General features: G+C 37.5%; 1 protein-coding gene across 5 annotated transcripts in view; it reads right to left on the minus strand.

Annotated features, from left to right (window-relative positions):
• Positions 1 to 18,526, minus strand: part of tspan9a (tetraspanin 9a) — a 264,441-nt gene that overhangs the window by 98,186 nt on the left and 147,729 nt on the right. For 4 of the 5 annotated variants that reach the window (XM_048169302.1, XM_048169301.1, XM_048169304.1 and 1 more), the window contains one exon: positions 7,260 to 7,339. In XM_048169302.1, the coding sequence (XP_048025259.1) occupies positions 7,260 to 7,322 (63 nt within the window). In that variant the 5' untranslated portion in view covers positions 7,323 to 7,339. Of the gene's footprint in view, positions 1 to 7,259; positions 8,545 to 18,526 lie in introns of those variants that run through there. The other variant, XM_048169300.1, reaches the window with a different exon arrangement.

Raw genomic sequence — 18,526 nt, forward strand, 5'->3', positions numbered from 1 at the left:
TCTTTCCTGTTAAAATAATCTTGTTCAAATGAAGGGCTTCTGGTACCAGGCTTTTTTTTTTTTGTCAGGAAGAAAAAGTAGGCTAAATTAATATTAGCTTCAAACTGCTATGCTGTGCATTTAATCCTGCTATTTTTAGCATTTCATAAAAGTCAATAAGTGTGCTCTCTTTCCGACACACATTTGGTGCTCCATAGAGATTTTCATGTGTCCTGAATGAGCATTCATAAGGTAATTGCACTAACACTGAAGGAGCATTGTGATGGTGTCTACTTTTTATCAAATAAAAAGATTATGCCAAAACAGTCATTATAATGAGATGCCATATTGTCCTCCACAGACTGGAATACAGCAAATAATCGCAAAGAGATTGTCTGCAGTTGCGTGACAAATTTCACACATTACGAACAGGCATAGCAGCCCACCTTCCTCATCCTTTGGGAGATAATGATTGAATTTTAAATAGGGCTGCCAGTTAATTTAAAGATTAATCAATTACAATAAATGCTGATTAACTAACTGAAAAAATCATTTTTGCTGAGAAATGCCTACATTTACATATTACTTTTATCCTTACAACCAAGATCTTGATGTTGCATGCTCTACCAATTGAGAAACAGAAACACCTCAAATTAATATAATAAAGAATACAATATGCCTATCACTGGCATATAAATGCATTTTTTTTTAAACATTTTATTTATTTACTATCTTTATAGGCATATATATTTACTGGTGGCCAAACAATTAAAAAAAAACTAATTAATCACGTTTTTCTGTATTTAACTGTGATTAATCACACCTAACATGAAGTCTTTAATATAATTTATATTGTAATACTTTCACATTGAATCTCCAAAATAATGTTGAAACAACATAAAGACGGTTTTAAATATTTTAAATATTTGTTTAATGGCATCTTTTTACTAAGCAATATAAATGAAGGCAAGTATCACATATACCAGCGCTGATACTGATGTCTTTTTTCAATTTTAGCCATTAATTATAGCCATTCAACATTACAGTATAACTGAAAGCTATCAATTTTAACATTTAATAGGCTTTAAAAATATATAACAAACTTTTAATTTTAGTGAACTTTAAACAATCTTCACAATCTTCACATAGACCCATTGTAATAAATGTCACATTTAGCTGTGCCTAATATATATCAGGGCTCAGCAGTAATGTTTATTTCTCCTGGCCCAGTCAGACCGGTTCATAATTTTACCTGCCCTGCTAAAATGCACATAAAAAAAAAAAAAAAAAAACGTTTTCCTTGTTTTTGACCCATGTAATCTTGTAAACAGTGCTTTATGTTTTTCATGTAGGTCTAACAGGTAAATATACAGAAACTGAATAAACAAACACTGAACAGTCTTCACTGCATAAATTAAATTGAATATAGATTAATCCTTATTAAAGCTACAAAAGTTATTCAGTCAAGAGAAGTGAGTGATTTTCTCTTTGTCCTTTGTTATTTTATTAACATTAGAGACACAGACAGCAACAGGTTTTTTTAGGCTGCTGTCACCTTAAGCTTATGAGTATACTTGACAAAATGGGATTTTTTTGTGTGTTTTTTTTTTGTCCATTCAAGCGTGAAAGAGAACTCAATGCAGCACTTGCGCGCTGTCTGAAGCTGCACTCTGTGCTCGCATTTTAGGTGTTTGTTCACAGAGAGCCGCTTTACAGACAGCATTTTTTGCATTTTATCGCAGTTGAATGGTTTAATAGCACTTGAAAGAATGATAGCATGATCATATACTGTTGCCTGGAAAATCCAGCCTCACCACTGTACCAGCGGATGAGTCTGGTCGGCCATTGAATCAATTCGATTTCTAGGGCGGAGCAAATCCGAGCAAACAGGAAGCGGAGTAAACCAATCAGAGAAGGGCGGATATGACGTTAGCAAAGCGACAAGAGAGTCAACAGCGAAAATTAAATAATTAATGTGTTTTTGGTAATTTAAAACTAAATTCACGGCAGAATAGAACAAACTCTCGGGTCTCCTGTGCGCAATCTTTGTTGATATTGAAGGGACTTTCGCCGCACTAGAGTGACGCTGTTTGCGTCACTGAAATAAACGAATCTGATTGCACATGGTACGGTTTGGAGTTGACTCGAATCGCGATGGAAGGCGGACTGACCAGACTGATATATCTTGTAGAAGATATATCAGTCAGGCCTTGCCAGGCAACATATACTATAGAACAGTCAAAGGATGCCCGAAAAAAAAAAAAAAAAAAAAAGATGCCGTGTTATTTGCGTTACGTTTTTAACGTGTTAAACTGGAAAAAAAAATAAATAAATAAGATGCTTAGATGGCTGCATACCAAACAGAAGCCTGTACCAAAATGTTGTATCAGCTACGGATAAGTGTTAAATTACCATTATCCACTTTTTAACAAATCAGAGAGGACAACTAGACTAACCTAATGTTGCATAATTAATATTCACGAGCCAAGCACCAAGCATCACCCATTCTGATTTTTTTTTTTTTTTAAACAATTATTAAAATAATGTGATGCTTATGGTACAAGACGGATAAAACATTAAGCCCCATGCAGCAGCCAGAACGCACATACTTAGTTCCAGCATTACATGACACTTCAGCAGGATTACAACAGTTAATAAAACGCTGAAAGAAAGTGCTGAATGCCCTATATTTCTAAAAACACATAATTCATCAAGGTCTTAAACAAGAACAGTTAAGATTTTGACAGATAGGTCTGTGTTTCTATAGTTGCCTTTGCTATGCCCCGTACAGCTCTTTGATTTATTTTTGTACAGGTAAAAAGATTTCCTCTTGGGGTTAGACAGGAGAGAGGAAAATAAAATGACAAATTAATCAAGTGATATGTCTTTCAATGTGTTATGGTGATTTGAGAACATATCTTGCCCTTAAGGGTGAATTTATTTTTAATTGGGCCATGAGCTGCTATGAATCAGAGACAGAAGTGAAAGGGCATAATCTGATCCACTCTGTTGCTGAGAAATGGCTCAAACTCTTTAAAAAAATGAAGGACACAGTGCCTACTGCCTTAGGTCCTCTGCTGAATATTCCTTTATCAAATCACTACCTCTGGGCTTCAGGCCAAGTGGATGGTTAAGTATGTATCTCTGAAAGTAAAAAAAACACACAAGAAGGTACAAATAAAGAGCAGAATAGACCATTAACAGTCACAATAGCTTTAATTCTTGGGCATTTAAGTAATGTAAGGTTGTGCAGAACTAATTCTATATAAAGATTCTTAACCACTCTACAATGTCAATGACCCCCTGGAAAGAAAAACATCTCCAACTGATCCAACAATATCCCAGAGCTAATGAATCCTTCCAGGAGACACAGGAGACAACGACACAGGAAATCGAAGGTCTAGGTGCACTTATTGAGAGAATTTTCCCCAGATACTCAGAAAACCAAGAAGTTAAGTAAATTATGTTAAGGCAAGAAAGTGGTAAACAACTATATCAGATGCTCAAATAGGGACTAATTACAAATCTGTCGCATCCAATTCGTATTAAATTTGTAGTGCAGAAAAGAAAACCTAAAGACATAGGCAAACGGTTCTATATGAAAAGGACAATACTGTGGCGACAATTAAAATGAGTGGTTTATCATTTCTTCAAACTCCTTGCCGTGGTGGTTGCTGCAACGCAATCATCTTTGTGTAGAACTCAGAACTCATTTGCTCTTTTTTCTTCACAAAGTGTGTAAAGATCGTCACTTTGTTAGCAGTATGAAGTTTCATGTTTTAACAAACACTCATAAATAAATAAAGTGGTGATTTAATTTGATCAGAGAATGAGCAAATCAGAGCTTGCACTGATTTTTTTTTTTACAATAGTTAAAACTATTAGTAGACAATAGCTCTGTGGATGGATGGATGGATAATGATAAAGTCAATAATTCATTTTATTAAAGGTAAGAATACAAAAAAAAAGTGCAAGAATCTTTTATTTCACTCAATAGAAGAAAAATCAATTTATCCTCAAGCGTTTTTTTTTTTCTCTCTCTTAGAATAAAAGGTGCAGATTAACAATCTTGTCAGGAGAAGGTGTTGAAGCTAAGAACAGGCTTGTGAAAGTTTATTAAAATGCAAAATGTTCTGGTGGAAAGAGCAATTCAAACTCTTAAAATAAAAAAAAAAAGATTGAATGAGATAAAGAAAAAAAATAGCTTTGCTACCATAGATGAAAGCTCTGTAGGAAAACAGACATCATCTAGTAAGGCGGGTGAAGGGACAGTGCCACTGCCGCAGTGTAGACCTCCACTCCACTGCTCATTTGTTCGACAGCACACCCCTCCTTTTCCTATCTAAAGTATTCTGAGACTGCCACTCACTTTGTGAGCTTTGTAGAAGCACCCACCAACACCAACATTTCAAACTCCAAAATGTCAACCCAGGCGATTAAATCGACAGACATCCTAATCTTCTGTTACCTTGGACCAAATGGCAGATAAATCCCCTGCAATCCCTAGAGTGAAACTCAGAATTCATAAATGCGAAGGTGCAAACAAAGAGGCAGCAGCTTTGATAAGAAGCAGCACACCTTTGGAGCAAACTGCTGAGGTGGCAGTATTGTTTGAATAAGAATGCGTTTGATGTAATATGATAATGGCGGTGAAATGAGGCTGTGCATTCAGTCTTTTACAAAGGATGTTGTGGAGCATCCTGCTGTAATGCTTTGGCCAGCCAAAAGACGGTAAAAGGACAGGAGAAGCACAAAGAAAAAGCACAGAGCCAGTGAAATATTCCTGTGAAATATGGCTCAGCATAATTCGAATGATATAGACAAATTACATCAGCTCACCAGAAATAAATGAGGTTGTAATGAATCTGGTGAGCTTATCTGAATGTGAGAGGCTAATGATGCCATTATGAGAAGGTAGCCCAATCAAAAATTAGCAATCAATATTCATTAACAATTAACAACTGATGTAATTAATGCAATTTTCTGTTAAAATACTTTATCACAGCTTAATTTGCAGAGACATCCATATAAATGGCAGGACTAAATGTTTAGGGCATGTTCTTGACTGTCATCTGAAAAATAATAATAATAATATATATATATATATATATATATATATATATATATATATATATATATATATATATATTAGAGAGAGAGAGAGAGAGAGAGAGAGAGAGAGAATATATTGTTTTAGCTTTAGTACAATAACAATACAATAGTATTACTTTGCAAAACAGCATGCAACAGTACAAAACACTCTTTTCTAAATGTAAATATGAACTGAAGAGACAAATAGTTACTTGTCAAGTAGTATGTGTCACATTCCGCTTGGTGCCAGTTGGGCAAATTACATGCAATCCCGATAAATAATAATAATAATAATAATAATAATAACAAATAAAATATGGTGGGTCATTTAGACATGGTGAGTGCTGACCTGTTACAGAATCAGGAACACAGCATGGTGTGACCAAGCTCACCACTAAATGCTCTAATCTGCGCTGAAGCGGTCCAGCTCAAACCAAGCTAATCCACGTAAGAAAGACAAGCCAGATGGTCACAAGCAACTGCTGAAGTCCTGTACAGAAGCCTGATGACATGCCTGAGGTTCACGCTTGTATTTACCTAGTGCCTCAAGTTACAACCGTAAGCTCTGTGAAGCAGCAGCAGGCGGCAGCACCTGGCTCTCTAAAGCGGATGGGGTGACAGGCATCGGCGTTCCACAGAATGGTAACCTTGCAATTCCTGGAGCGCCAAAGCAAGAGAAGCGTGGTCCCAGGGGTGTCATGATACAGAGTCACACTCTCCTAAGATCACCAAGCTTCGATCGCCATCACTCTCTGAGCAATGTCATAACCCTAAATCACACACACGCTGGTAACTGCACACGAATAGTTCTAGGACTTTGACTGCCGCCCATGTTGGAATGACCTCAGGGGACTCAAATCAGGTTGTGTGAGGAATCATTAAAAGAAAATTACTGCAAGAACATCTACATTATTTCTCAGCAGGAGCTGCATCACCAGCGGACAAGGCGGCTCTTGCTGCAACTACTCATGCACACACACTTTGTCAAAACTAACCCTTGTTATTAGCCCTTGTTTCTTAAAGAGCAATTCAGAGATTTCAAGATCTTGCTGACAGTATGTCGTATCAAAGCTCACAACCCTTGACCGCAATCTCACAGCTACGGATTGGGTTAATGCCCTGCTGAACTGCAAAAGCACCCGTAGGGGTGTCACTCTGGGTTTATCTCTAGTGAAAAAGGATCACACAAGCATAATGACCTGCAGGAAATGGCTCTAGTGACACCGCCAAACAAGTCTCAGGATTCTGGTAACTTGATGAGCTACCCGTTCTGCAATACATTTCACAACTTACTGAAGCTCTAGGATTCATACTGTATATAAACTTGCCTATCTTTTTTTGTCATTGACAGAGAGATGGATAGATAGGGAAGTATTTTATGCTGTGGCAGACTCTGTACCTCTAATAGCGCGTCAGATGTGCCCCAGATATTACTTTCTGAAAGTACATCTGTGAGGCGAACCTTGTTAGCTTATACGATTAACGTTTATGCATGAGTGCCTCTGCACAAAAGACTGAGCCCCATGTCCTCCACACACTCTCCCCCATCAGCTTTTAATCCACTACCTCCATCTTTCTGAGATTCGCTTCAAATACAAATGAAAATGACAAAAACACGGCCTTGAGGTTTGCAAACTGACTGACCATCATCAGAACTCAACGGTAAACCACATAATAACAAAAACGAATAAAATGCATGAGCAAAATTAAACAGACACACCATAAATTGAGTGTTTGTTGAAGCAATACAAAACTAAATGCATTTAACTGAATAAGTTTAAGACAAGCCTCTCACTTAAGTTCCCAACAAACTTCACAGTTGTTAAGAGTTATAATTAAGAGAAAACATGGACTCTTTTCTAACAAGCTCTGTGTAAACATCACAGCATCTCATCAAAGCAAATCGCAAGCTAAACCCATTCCGGGAGTGTGGCACAGTTTTCCCAGGGTGCCCCAGGAGACTCAAAGGCAGCCAGAAATAGTAGCGAGTACGTAAATGAGAGCATGGCTAGCCTGACGTAACATAGGAAAAACACATGACAGGAAAGTCCCAGTACCGGCACGGGTCACTCTGAGGAGCGTGTACCATGACATCTCAATGTACATTTGTTGCCATCAGAGAGATAGTAACAGAATTACTGTGGATGAAGAACAGAGCAGAAGAAAAGAAAATTCAAAGCGTGACTTACCCAGAAGATGAGGTTGAAGACAAACATCATGTATTTCAGACAGCACAGGCAGCCTCTCGCCATGTTGCACTTCTTGAACTCTAGAAGGAACACAAAGGATAGATCCAGATAAAAGACCACGTATTTGCTGCCTTTAGGAGCCTTGTACTTATTACTGCCTTTGTCGTCGCCGGCCGCCGCACTCTGAGGAGCAGTTTGCGCACGTGGGCCAGTGGACCCGTAAAAGGCTCCAGCGGTAAAGCCTCGTCCTCCGAATGGCCGTCCGGAGGTAGAGGCTTGGGCAAAGTCTGAGTCGCGGCTGTCCACAGAAGGGCTACGGTGGATAGCGGATTCCTCACTACTTGACTTCTCCATGCTCTGGAATGGAAGCCGCGTTCTTTATTTCATTCTCTATCATGTCTCTCAGAATAGCCCTTGAGCAGAACCTTGAACTTGCGCTCTAGTGCTACAAAAACGCTAGTCTTTCTTTTTCACACAAAAGATCAGGCTTAAGTCAACCAGACAGTGGCTTTGCAAAATCGCTCAAGTGGATGTGGCAGCTTGCCCTGTAGCCTTGCTGTAATATCCAGAAGCGTTACTCCCACGGGCAGGTGCACGTTGAGTGTAACTGAAGTTTCAGCAGTATTCCTTCACCCTACGCCACTCTTCACCCCTCTAAAAGAGTGTCCACCCCCAGCCCGGCTTCGTTCAGCTGCTGCTCGATCCCACACTCTTGCCTGCTGACCTCAGCTGTGCCTTTCCACGAGGAGTTGATGAGTTCCCACAGCCTTCTAACTTCCACCCCCGTTCACCTCTCAGGATTTTGCGCTCCGAGAGACTCTCTAGATCTCCCTTTATTTTTTTTTTTTTTATCCTTGTTTGCCTGAATCAATCACGCTGCTCTGATTTAACCACTCTATGGCACGGCATGCTGTTCCTTGCTCCTCTCTCCTCCTCTCTCTGTCTGTGCTCTCAATCACTGCTCTGCTGCTGATACATGCTATTATCAGCAGCCGCATCTAGTGGGCATTCCCTCCCAACCTAGCGCAAAGCTCTCACCTCTCTCTCTCTCTCTCTGCCTGTACTCCTCCCAGCTCCTCCCCTGCCACTCAGACCACCAATAAGACTGCAGCTACTGAAGCTAGACCCTCCCCTAGCCAATACAGCAGCTTTAATGTGCTTATCATCACTGTGCTTTATGCCTATACAAGTTCAGTGCTGTCAACTGCGCTGACTGGCCAGGGGAGAGTCTGGGAGGGCTACGATGAATTAAATGAAATTATGAGCTGATGGAGGAGGAGTGGGACCAGGGAAGGCGGGTGGGGGTGGGGGTGGGGGGGGGGGGGGGGGGGGGGGCTTTGGAGGGTTGTTGGATGGGGCAGGGAGATGAATGTGAGACCAAGCATGCAGCTGCACACTTGGCTATAGTACAGGACTGTGGATATGTTAATAAAAACAAAGATATTTGAGTTGAAATAAGTGTAAAAATAAGGATCAGAATTTAATAATTTAACCACTTCAAAGTCATCCGTCTGTTGCATACATTTGCTAATCAAATATAACTATGTGATATTTACAGAAATGTTGCAGTGAAATTAAACCTGTGATTATATTTGGAGGATGGTGTGTGACTGGTGTTCACTACTTTAAAACCATTTATCCATACTCTCCCATTGCCGTGTAAGAAGCATGGATATATTGGCACTGTATTAGCCTGAGGAATTATAGCACCATTTCAAGCATTGACACTGGATAGTAGCTTGAAGATACTTTAGGCTTTTCTGTGGAACGTAGAGTTACATCTTAAGTACCTGATGCATTGCTGTGCGCTCACACCAAACATGTGTTTTTATATGTATATATATATATATATATATATATATATATATACAGAACAGTCCAAAAGTTTGGAACCACTAAGATTTTTGTTTTTAAAAGAAGTTTCGTCTGCTCACCAAGGCTACATTTATTTAATTAAAAATACAGTAAAAACAGTAATATTGTGAAATATTATTACAATTTAAAATAACTGTTTTCTATTTGAATATATTTCACAAAGTAATTTATTCCTGTGATAGCAAAGCTGAATTTTCAGCATCATTACTCCAGTCTTCAGTGTCACGTGATCCTTCAGAAATCATTCTAATATGCTGATCTGCTGCTCAAGAAACATTTAATGTGTACAATTGTACAAAATATTTGTGTACAATATTTTTTTTCAGGATTATTTGATGAATAGAAAGTTCAAAAGAACAGTGTTTATCTGAAATCTAATCTTTTGTAACATTATAAATGTCTTTACTGTCACTTTTGATTGATTTAATGCATCCTTGCTGAATAAAAGTATTCATTTCTTTAATTTCTTTAAAAAAAAATAAAAATAAAAATTCTTACTGACCCCAAACTTTTGAACGGTAGTGTATAATGCTACAGAAGCTTTGTATTTCAGATAAATGCTGTTCTTTTGAACTTTCTATTCATCAAGGAATCCTGAAAAAAAAAGTACACAACTGTTTTCAACATTGAAAATAATCATAAATGTTTATTGAGCAGCAAATCAGCATATTAGAATGATTTCTGAAGGATCATGTGACACTGAAGACTGGAGTAACGATGCTGAAAATTCAGCTTTGCGTCACAGGAATAAATTACTTTACTTTTTATGCTGTAGACTGTAAATGTGTGTTGTTTAAATTTCCTTTAAAAGAGTTCATAAGTCAAGTAAATAGTCAATTAGGCAATTTAATTTTTTAAATTTCAGTATCTGGCTCTTGTTAGAGAAACTGTGATGTGCTGGCTGCAACTTAAGAGCAAATATTTTAATTAGCAAAATTCCTCATTTTTTTGTATCACAGTGTGCATGATCAGGCTCATAGTGTTAAAACTGTACCATCAGACCAGTCTTTATGTTCTCTCTGTCCTCATTAATTTAAAATAATAATAAATAAAACAATTACTTATTTGCCCTTTCTAAATAAATAGGGGGTCTTGAAAAATACCACTTTTATATGCCTTCAAACATAGAAAAGGTGAGAGAGAGAGAGAGAGAGAGGGAAAAGGACTGGGACATGATGTATGCCAGATTCCAACCCATTTTCCCTAGAACAACTAAGAAAACTACCACTTCACAATAATTGTTAACAGATTAAAAGAAAGTTTAGCTAAACATTATCTCTAAATCAAAAGAGAATGCTAAATCATCTTTGCTAAATATAGCACAGTAAAATAATCATAAAGCAATTTGAATTAAAATATATAAGGCTTACATGGACCCAGGTTTGAGTCTGGCCCAAGTCATGTCCCGAGCAGACTCCTCTTCAAACTCATTGTTCATACTTTGATTTAGGGACCCTATAACCCCAAGTATTAACCTTAAAGGTGATACATACTGCTTGCGCTGCAAATTTTATATCAAGGTTGTGATTTTTCAAAATAAATGTAAGAATTTAGCTCTGTATCATGCTTGAAGAAAAATGTGGTCTATTTGAAGAGTTCAGATGCAAAAGCCGCTAAACGCCACTTCCATCAAAAATGAGATAATGATATTGAGCGAATGCTCTCTGCACATAGTATACCTTCATCAAATACTTTGCTTCAAATCCGCTAAATTCCAGCATCAGCCCATTCAGAAATACCAGTTTTTTGTCAGAAACCGTTAAACGTCAAGTCCCTTTGTCGGAAAAAGCCTCTAAGTCCACAGAAGAACCAATCAGAAGACACAAATAGAATCATATGATTTTAAATGAATGACACTGTGCATATGAGCTGGCTTTCAATTGCTGAGCTGCAAGTTTTTTATCATGTTTTGTCCATGTTATTCCATTGTTACACTGGCAATGACAGGATTTCGCGAGTAGCAAGTAAACACAACAGTGTTCTTTTTGCTGCAGTAAAACTGACAGTAAGTGAATGTTTAACTGTCTTGTTGTCCAAAGAGGTGGACTTAAGGGATTTTGCAAAAAAAAAAAGGTGAAATACCAATGAATTGACTAAAGTGACATTTTTGAAAACACGGCATTTCAATAACTGACTAAATACCTTTTCATTGCCAATAAAGTGAAATTACTGAACCTAAACATTGGAGCCTGGTTAAATAAAATAAAATTAATATAGGAAAAAAGTAGGGCTGGGCGATATATCGCATGCGATTGTCACGCGCATTTCGTCAGTAAAGCCGGTTCCCTGATTACCGCTAAATCGCCATCACCTGCTTTCAAATGGAGCGGCATTTAATAGACAGAACCGTAGTTCACTGACAAGCCACGCAATATCGCGTTCATTATCGAAGACGATTAATCTGCGATAATGAACGCGATATTGCGCAGCTTGTCAGTGAACTACGGTTCTGTCTATTAAATGCCGCTCCATTTGAAAGCAGGTGATGGCGATTTAACGGTAATCAGGGAACTGGCTTTACTGACGAAATGCGCGTGACAATCGCATGCGATATATCGCCCAGCCCTAGAAAAAAGAAAAAGCAAACATGTCAGACAGACTTAGAGGTTTTTGCAATGGAACTCTTCATTTGCACTTTGAATATTGAGAGAGTACTTCTGATTATGGTTGCACTTATTGTTTGTCCTTAATAAGACTAAGATAAAACTGGTTGTTAATTTTTATTTATGATCAATTTGTGGAAAGGAGTTCAGTTAGGAGGTCAACATTTGTAGAAGCTCATTATTCATGTAAAGTAAGGTCTGAAGAGACTCAAATGAAATCATACAGAAGAGAAGCCAGTCAGTTGAGTTTGTGGCAAAACCTTTCACAGTGCTTGTATATTGTCATCTTTCAATTCATATGATAATTCACACTCAGAAAGTAGAACTGAAATGACATTCATTACAAGATGATTAGCTAAAACATTTCAAATGCACCTGCAGACTATTTTTCTAGTCATGTACTTCATCAAAACAAAAACAAAAATCCCACAGTCTTAAAACATGATATATCTTATGGACAAGAATTTCATCAACTTGGGGGTGGGCCACAAACAAGGTGGTGTAAGCAACATTTGCAAGCATGTTTTCAACAGAAAAAGTAGAAATCTAGTTCACTCTACTTGTCACGCTTCAGATACCCTGGACTAAATGGTCAGTAGGCAATAATGAAGCATTTCAAGCTGCAAGTGTGAAACGGTTAATTTGGCTACTTAGATCAGCGAATCAGCCAGCTGTCATCGATTGCTGTGTTTCATCACAATACTGCCTCTAATTCACAGTGCCATTTTCCTGCAGATATCCACAGTGCACCCTGCATTTAGTAGCATGATTCACAGCTTTAAACAGTGCCTAATATCAATGCTATTGACAGCCAGAATGGAAGGTCTTGATTGAAGAATCTGGATTTATTCAGAGCTGGACACCCCAAGTGGAAAGCTCCACAGCGCAGAGCCCTTCGGGTTGAAGTCATCAGTCTGCTAATGCCTGATTCAATATCGCCTGCGTCAATGCTGGCACGCAGGCTGACGGGCATTCGTTTGGCTACCTCTCAAGCCATCTACTCTTGATTCTGTCCAGTGCAGAGAGCACACGCTCAAGACCACATGCCGAACTCGATACCCACAAGAGACCATGCTTATACTGACTGACAAAAAGAAACACACAAGCAAGCACAATTTCTCTTGTAGGCATGGATGCATGCACGCACGCGCGCACACACACACACACACACACACACACACACACACACACACACACACACACACACCAGTTGTCTTTGATGTTTGTGAAGAATGGCGGTAGCAGGGATTGATGGGACTGCAATTTACAGCACTGGCCTAAAGCTCCAGACATTGAATTTGTATGGCTAGATAACAATTACACAGAAATCTCAGCATATTTCATTTCCATTACTGTAATATGGAAAAATTATAGAATATTTGAATCTTACAGTATTTATACATCATTGTTTTAAACTATTTTTCACAATTTTTGACTTCATAACTCACAATGCGGCTTAACATCTTAATATGCAACACCGTTTTTTATTTTAGGCTTTATCTCCCATTGACCCATTTTATTTATTTATTCTAGGGGAAGAAGCAGGCTTCCATAATGAATTGTCTTTTTACTAACTGAAATAGGTGAAACATGAGATAAGAAAACGTTAAATAAATTGAAATTAACCCAGAGCATGCCAAAACTGATTTTCATATGAAGAGATCAAATTGCTATGGTTCATTATTTGCAGGATTATAATTTATGGAACTTCTCAGAGGAGTGAAAAAAGTTAATTTAGTTAAATTTAAGTTACTTTACAATATATGACGAAATATACAATGCAGTAAAATGCAGTAAAAAGTACTAATGAGTTTCTTAGAATTCACAGTGAAACATTATATTAAATTAAGTTTCTCACTCCGGAAGGCATTCTGTCACCATGGTATTTTTTTACAATAAAAATCTGACAACCACAATTACCAGATTTTTAGCATAAATTTAACAGGATTTTCTGTGTGCATGTGTCTTTGACAGCTTCAAATAACCACATACAAAATTTCAAACATGCACAGAGGAAAGGGCTCTGAAGAGATCAAGAGACAAGTAAAGAGAATCAGGAACAAGAAAAACTGAATTTCCACTGCTGTTACACTATGATACAATCTTGTCAGTGTGAATTAATGGAGCCTAAATGATAAAACAGAGTGATCGCTGCCTCAGTAGTTCCCTTTTTGACAGTTCACTCCACATAAGGCCAAACAGTCGGACGAAACAGTGGGGGTAGAAGATACTTCTAAGACCCACTGAGAACCATAAAAAAAAACAATTTCAAAGAGTGCCTAAGTGGATTATTGTAAAGCTACATGGTCGAGTGATTACAAAGACATAAAAAGAGATCGATGCATACACAAGAACATGTTATCTTCACTAACTTAAATCTTAATTTGTTGCTTTCATAAGTTGAATATCTTTAATTGCTCTGCATTAGAGATCTGTGGTAGCTTTCCCAAGACATTATCTGAGAGATTAAGCAATCTAATTTCACTGCAGCAAGGATGGTATTGTGTTTAAGTCATCTGCAAAAGCTTTAGTTCAGAAACAAGCTCTAAATTGTTGAGAATAGGGCTGTTAAAGTCTCTCCCTGTTGAGATTTGGTGAAACAAATTTGTTGGCACACAATATGTCTAGGTTTTTATACCTAGGGTATAAATATAAATCCAAGCACAGACAAGGTATCACAAAACTGATTTTCGTATGACGCAGACCAATTTGATATGGTTTATTATCCACTTCACATACCTACAACAGATTCCATAAGGATTAGAACTTCTCAGAAGAGCAACTGACCTCAGCAGCAGAAACATTCAAAAACAAGTTACATTTGAGGTAGGCAAACAAATAACTCCCGGAGGCATAAATTCATTCAAGGTCATCACATGTATATCGCATTCTGTTCAGAAAACCCATTTGAAAGCAAAGGCCAAGAGGTCAAAAAGATCAATATCTGTTTTTTCTGTTCATCCTCTACAGTATATGATTTTAAACAGCTACATGTGGAGTGGCAATAATTTCATGAATAAGGCCTTGAAAATGCACAGTGAGCTGTTCCAAAACACAGTCGCTAGTGTGTTGTGTACATAAGCAGGTGTGAAAACAGCAAGATCACTAAACTAGACCACACACCTCTATGAAGAGAAAGACCTCTCTGAACAAACAAATGACTGTCAGACATTTGTGCCTAATAACAGATCGTCTCCGAAAAGTCTGGCAATCGGCAGAGCAACGTCTTGGCAAAGGTTATTATTAGAAATGAACAATCGGCACTCTATTTCAGGACTCAAGTCACATGTCGATTGCATGTGATATTTGCTGATAAGCCTGGCCTTTCGTGACGTCTGGATAATTTGTCCAAGTAGACTAGTCAATAACAGGGTTCTCACCCATTATCTACAGAATAAGGGAAAAAAGATGGACAAATGTGAAGGAACACATTGGTAAAAATGTCTGCTAGAGAGGGTTTATTAGGGGTTTATTATGTGATGAAGTCAATGTACTCTACTGCAGGGCATCAATCAGTAAGTAAAAGAAAACAAGATGCTGTTCTTTGTAATGCAGACAATGCTGGTCTGAGGATGTTTTATAAATTATAATAGCACAAGAAAGGACTTTGAGTGAATTTACGTTCAACCAACAAGCTATGTTGAGTTACAGGAACTAAATAATTTGTAGCATAAACACAAATGAATTCATTAAAAAATCTACCAGAGTTGTAGCCCTGGAACCAATTATGCTGCCTTCACGTGCTATCAGAAATAATTCTCACTTCTGAAGTCGTGATTACGAGCTTATCACATTCAAGTTTCTAATGGGAGGGCATTCATATGTAATTTTTACCTAGGAAACTCGTATTTACGATAATTCCGAGAACACGTGAAGGCAGCATTAATCTTATCTATTTCAGTTCAAATCAACAGCTATAGCACATGCTAACATAAATTATTTAAAGCTGCAGTCCATAAGTTTTGCCTCTTTTTCGCCATCTCTGTTTGAAACCTGCAATTGCAGTTATTTGTGGAATTATCATCTTTACGTGGGTTGTGCAACGGCACAGCTCCTCAGCGCGGATGAATCTCATGTTTTGAGGGGAATGTGTGGCTGTCAGTCACCGCACCGGTGGATACTGTACTTCGGAATCACAGATTCTAAGTCTTGGAAGTATGAGCAAAATAAGAATTTCACCAGAAAATGTCATCTGAACAAGTAACAACTGAGAAAAAAAAGCATTACAATAAACCACACTACCAATTGTGATTAAATCTAATGATCTCTTAGCTCGCAACACGTCAAACCGTGCAAATTATTATTACTGTTTTACTTTGTTCTCAAATTGTTAATGTTAACAACATCAGCATTGCGTGACTATGTGTATTGAGTGTGTATTAGTGTTACCTATAGATTTCAATTTCAGTAGCCACTCCGCAGTCTGAAGTCTTTTGCTTTTGACTACAGGTGAATCTCCAGTTGTCACTGATGCTTGTCATTTGCACCTTTCTGGATTCAATCCGCCATCAAAATGATAAGTTTAATTATTGCAGCTGTTCTGAGAAAAGGCTATAAATGATCCGCAACCTGCAGCATCCTCATATGATATAGCCTACTATACTGGGACTCCTTATTTATGTAAACAGACGTGACGTAATAAAGCAAAGACGAATGGTTGCATGCTCGAATTTCCCGCGAAAACCCACCAGTACCGCTTTTATTAGAAAACATTATTACAAGCTTACCGTTGTGAATCGGGCTAAGGTAAGGAGATAGTTATGAACACTGGCTGGTTATGTACATGCTCAAAAATTGATTTTGGATAATTTTTTTACCAAAAAACAAAAAGTTACGGACCGCAGCTTTAACATGTGTACTTAATGAACAAGTAAGATATTACTTGTCACTGGCATTAGCGCAGTCATTGCTTATAGGGTCAATGTAGTGCTTACCTTCATGTATTCTGCTCTTCAGCACAATGGTAACCACAAAACCTTCAACATTACAGATACTCTTAAATGTCAAACATAACAGCATTAAACACTAACAGGTCTTTCCCTTCACTAAAAACAATAAATGAACACTTAATTTCAACATTTATTCTCCTTATCCAGTCCTATGCAAAGCATGCTGGGAACTAGAAATCCACAGTCTAAATTCCGAAGTTATCAAGACAATTTAATTACGTTACTACAACCTAATGTTTTAAAAAAGCCAATTAACGCAGTCATTTGAGTTTAAATTACAAACGATATTAAGTTGATGTAATGATCAACATTATTAAGTCAACAGAACTCAACAAAATAATGTTTGCAACTTAAAAGGTTTAATTCAAACTTAAAACTAAATTTAACTAAATTCGATTTTTTAACTTGCAGTGCAACCATACATTTATTTAAGCTGTGGTAACAAGTCCCCTGAATTAATTTTTAGAGTGAAGAAAACGTCAGTTTTTTTGTGCTAATATTTGATTAACTTCGAAACGTTTTCATTTTAAACATCATAAAACCAGTGGTTAAGGCTCTTACAATGGAAGTAAATACTATACGGAAATGGATGTCAATGGTAAAATAAATAAATAAATAAATAAATAAATAAATAAATGTGGGCTTATTATTGGAGCTTTAAAGTTGTATAAATTGTCATTTTAATGGTGAGACCACAGTTCATGTATGCTTCTTTTATATATATATATATATATATATATATATATATATATATATATATATATATTTTAATTACACTTTATTTCCAATGTACTCTAAGGGCATTACTATAACAATTATTGTTTTAAATGAGGGATGAGCATGAGTTATTTCCTGTGATAATCCACATTATGCCACACATGCTGTCAAAGGGCCTTCCCTTCTGAGTCCTGCTGTGAAACTATATTAAAAGTATCCTTTCACATTGTCAGTTTTGTCAGACAATCTGAAAGAAAATTTCAGATTGTCAGTTTGAAATGAAGTTTACTCCAAACTCTTCGGCAGGCAGCATGACTCCATGACCTTAGAGCTCTGAGCAAACACGAACGATGCTGGGAGACAAACGACTGGGCTGGGCCTCCTGTCAGCTCTGCGCTGACAAAGCAGCAGACCACACAGGTAGGCAGGGCAAGAGAGAGAGAGAATGTGAATGAAAGAACGAGGGAAACATGGACCCGGCACCTCAATCTCCAGTTTAAACAGCAAACCCGCGGCCCCATCCATCAGCGTAACAGCAGATAAGCATGTAAGAGAGCAAGAGGACAGAACAACCTAAACAAAGTAGAGCAAACAAACTTCAACCAGACATTAGCATTTACAGCCTCAGAGGAAACGCCTGGCTTGCAGAACGTAACTGAAGTTGACTTTGTTCAAGCACTGTATATGAATTCTCTAATAAACAAGATGAAAAAGCCTGAAGCATGTGTAGATTAATGAGAAAAGCATGGCTTCCCACTTTTTGGTCAAGAGGGACTTGTCATCCCTTCAAGTCAACGGATCAGAACGTCAATGCATAATAATAGTGTCTAAGAACAAATTATTCACTGTTATGAATAATTGCACATGAGAAAAATACCCACCGAGTCAAAGATGTTGGTTATTCATTCATCATCAGTTTAATTGATGTTCACAGAGCAGATTCAGAAAAATAGCTTCAACATTTTGATAAAAGTGCTATGACATTGAGACGGTGAATGTTGAACAGTGCATATGAACTGTGTATATAAATGGCCAATTAAAACAGCATTGCTAATATAATGTTCAGCAAACTGGTCATTATCACAAAATAAACCCTGCCAGTATCACCCATAAGAGGGTTATT

The sequence above is a fragment of the Megalobrama amblycephala genome, linkage group LG19 (genome assembly GCF_018812025.1).
Source record: "Megalobrama amblycephala isolate DHTTF-2021 linkage group LG19, ASM1881202v1, whole genome shotgun sequence".
In the NCBI taxonomy this organism is placed as follows: Eukaryota; Metazoa; Chordata; class Actinopteri; order Cypriniformes; family Xenocyprididae; genus Megalobrama; species Megalobrama amblycephala.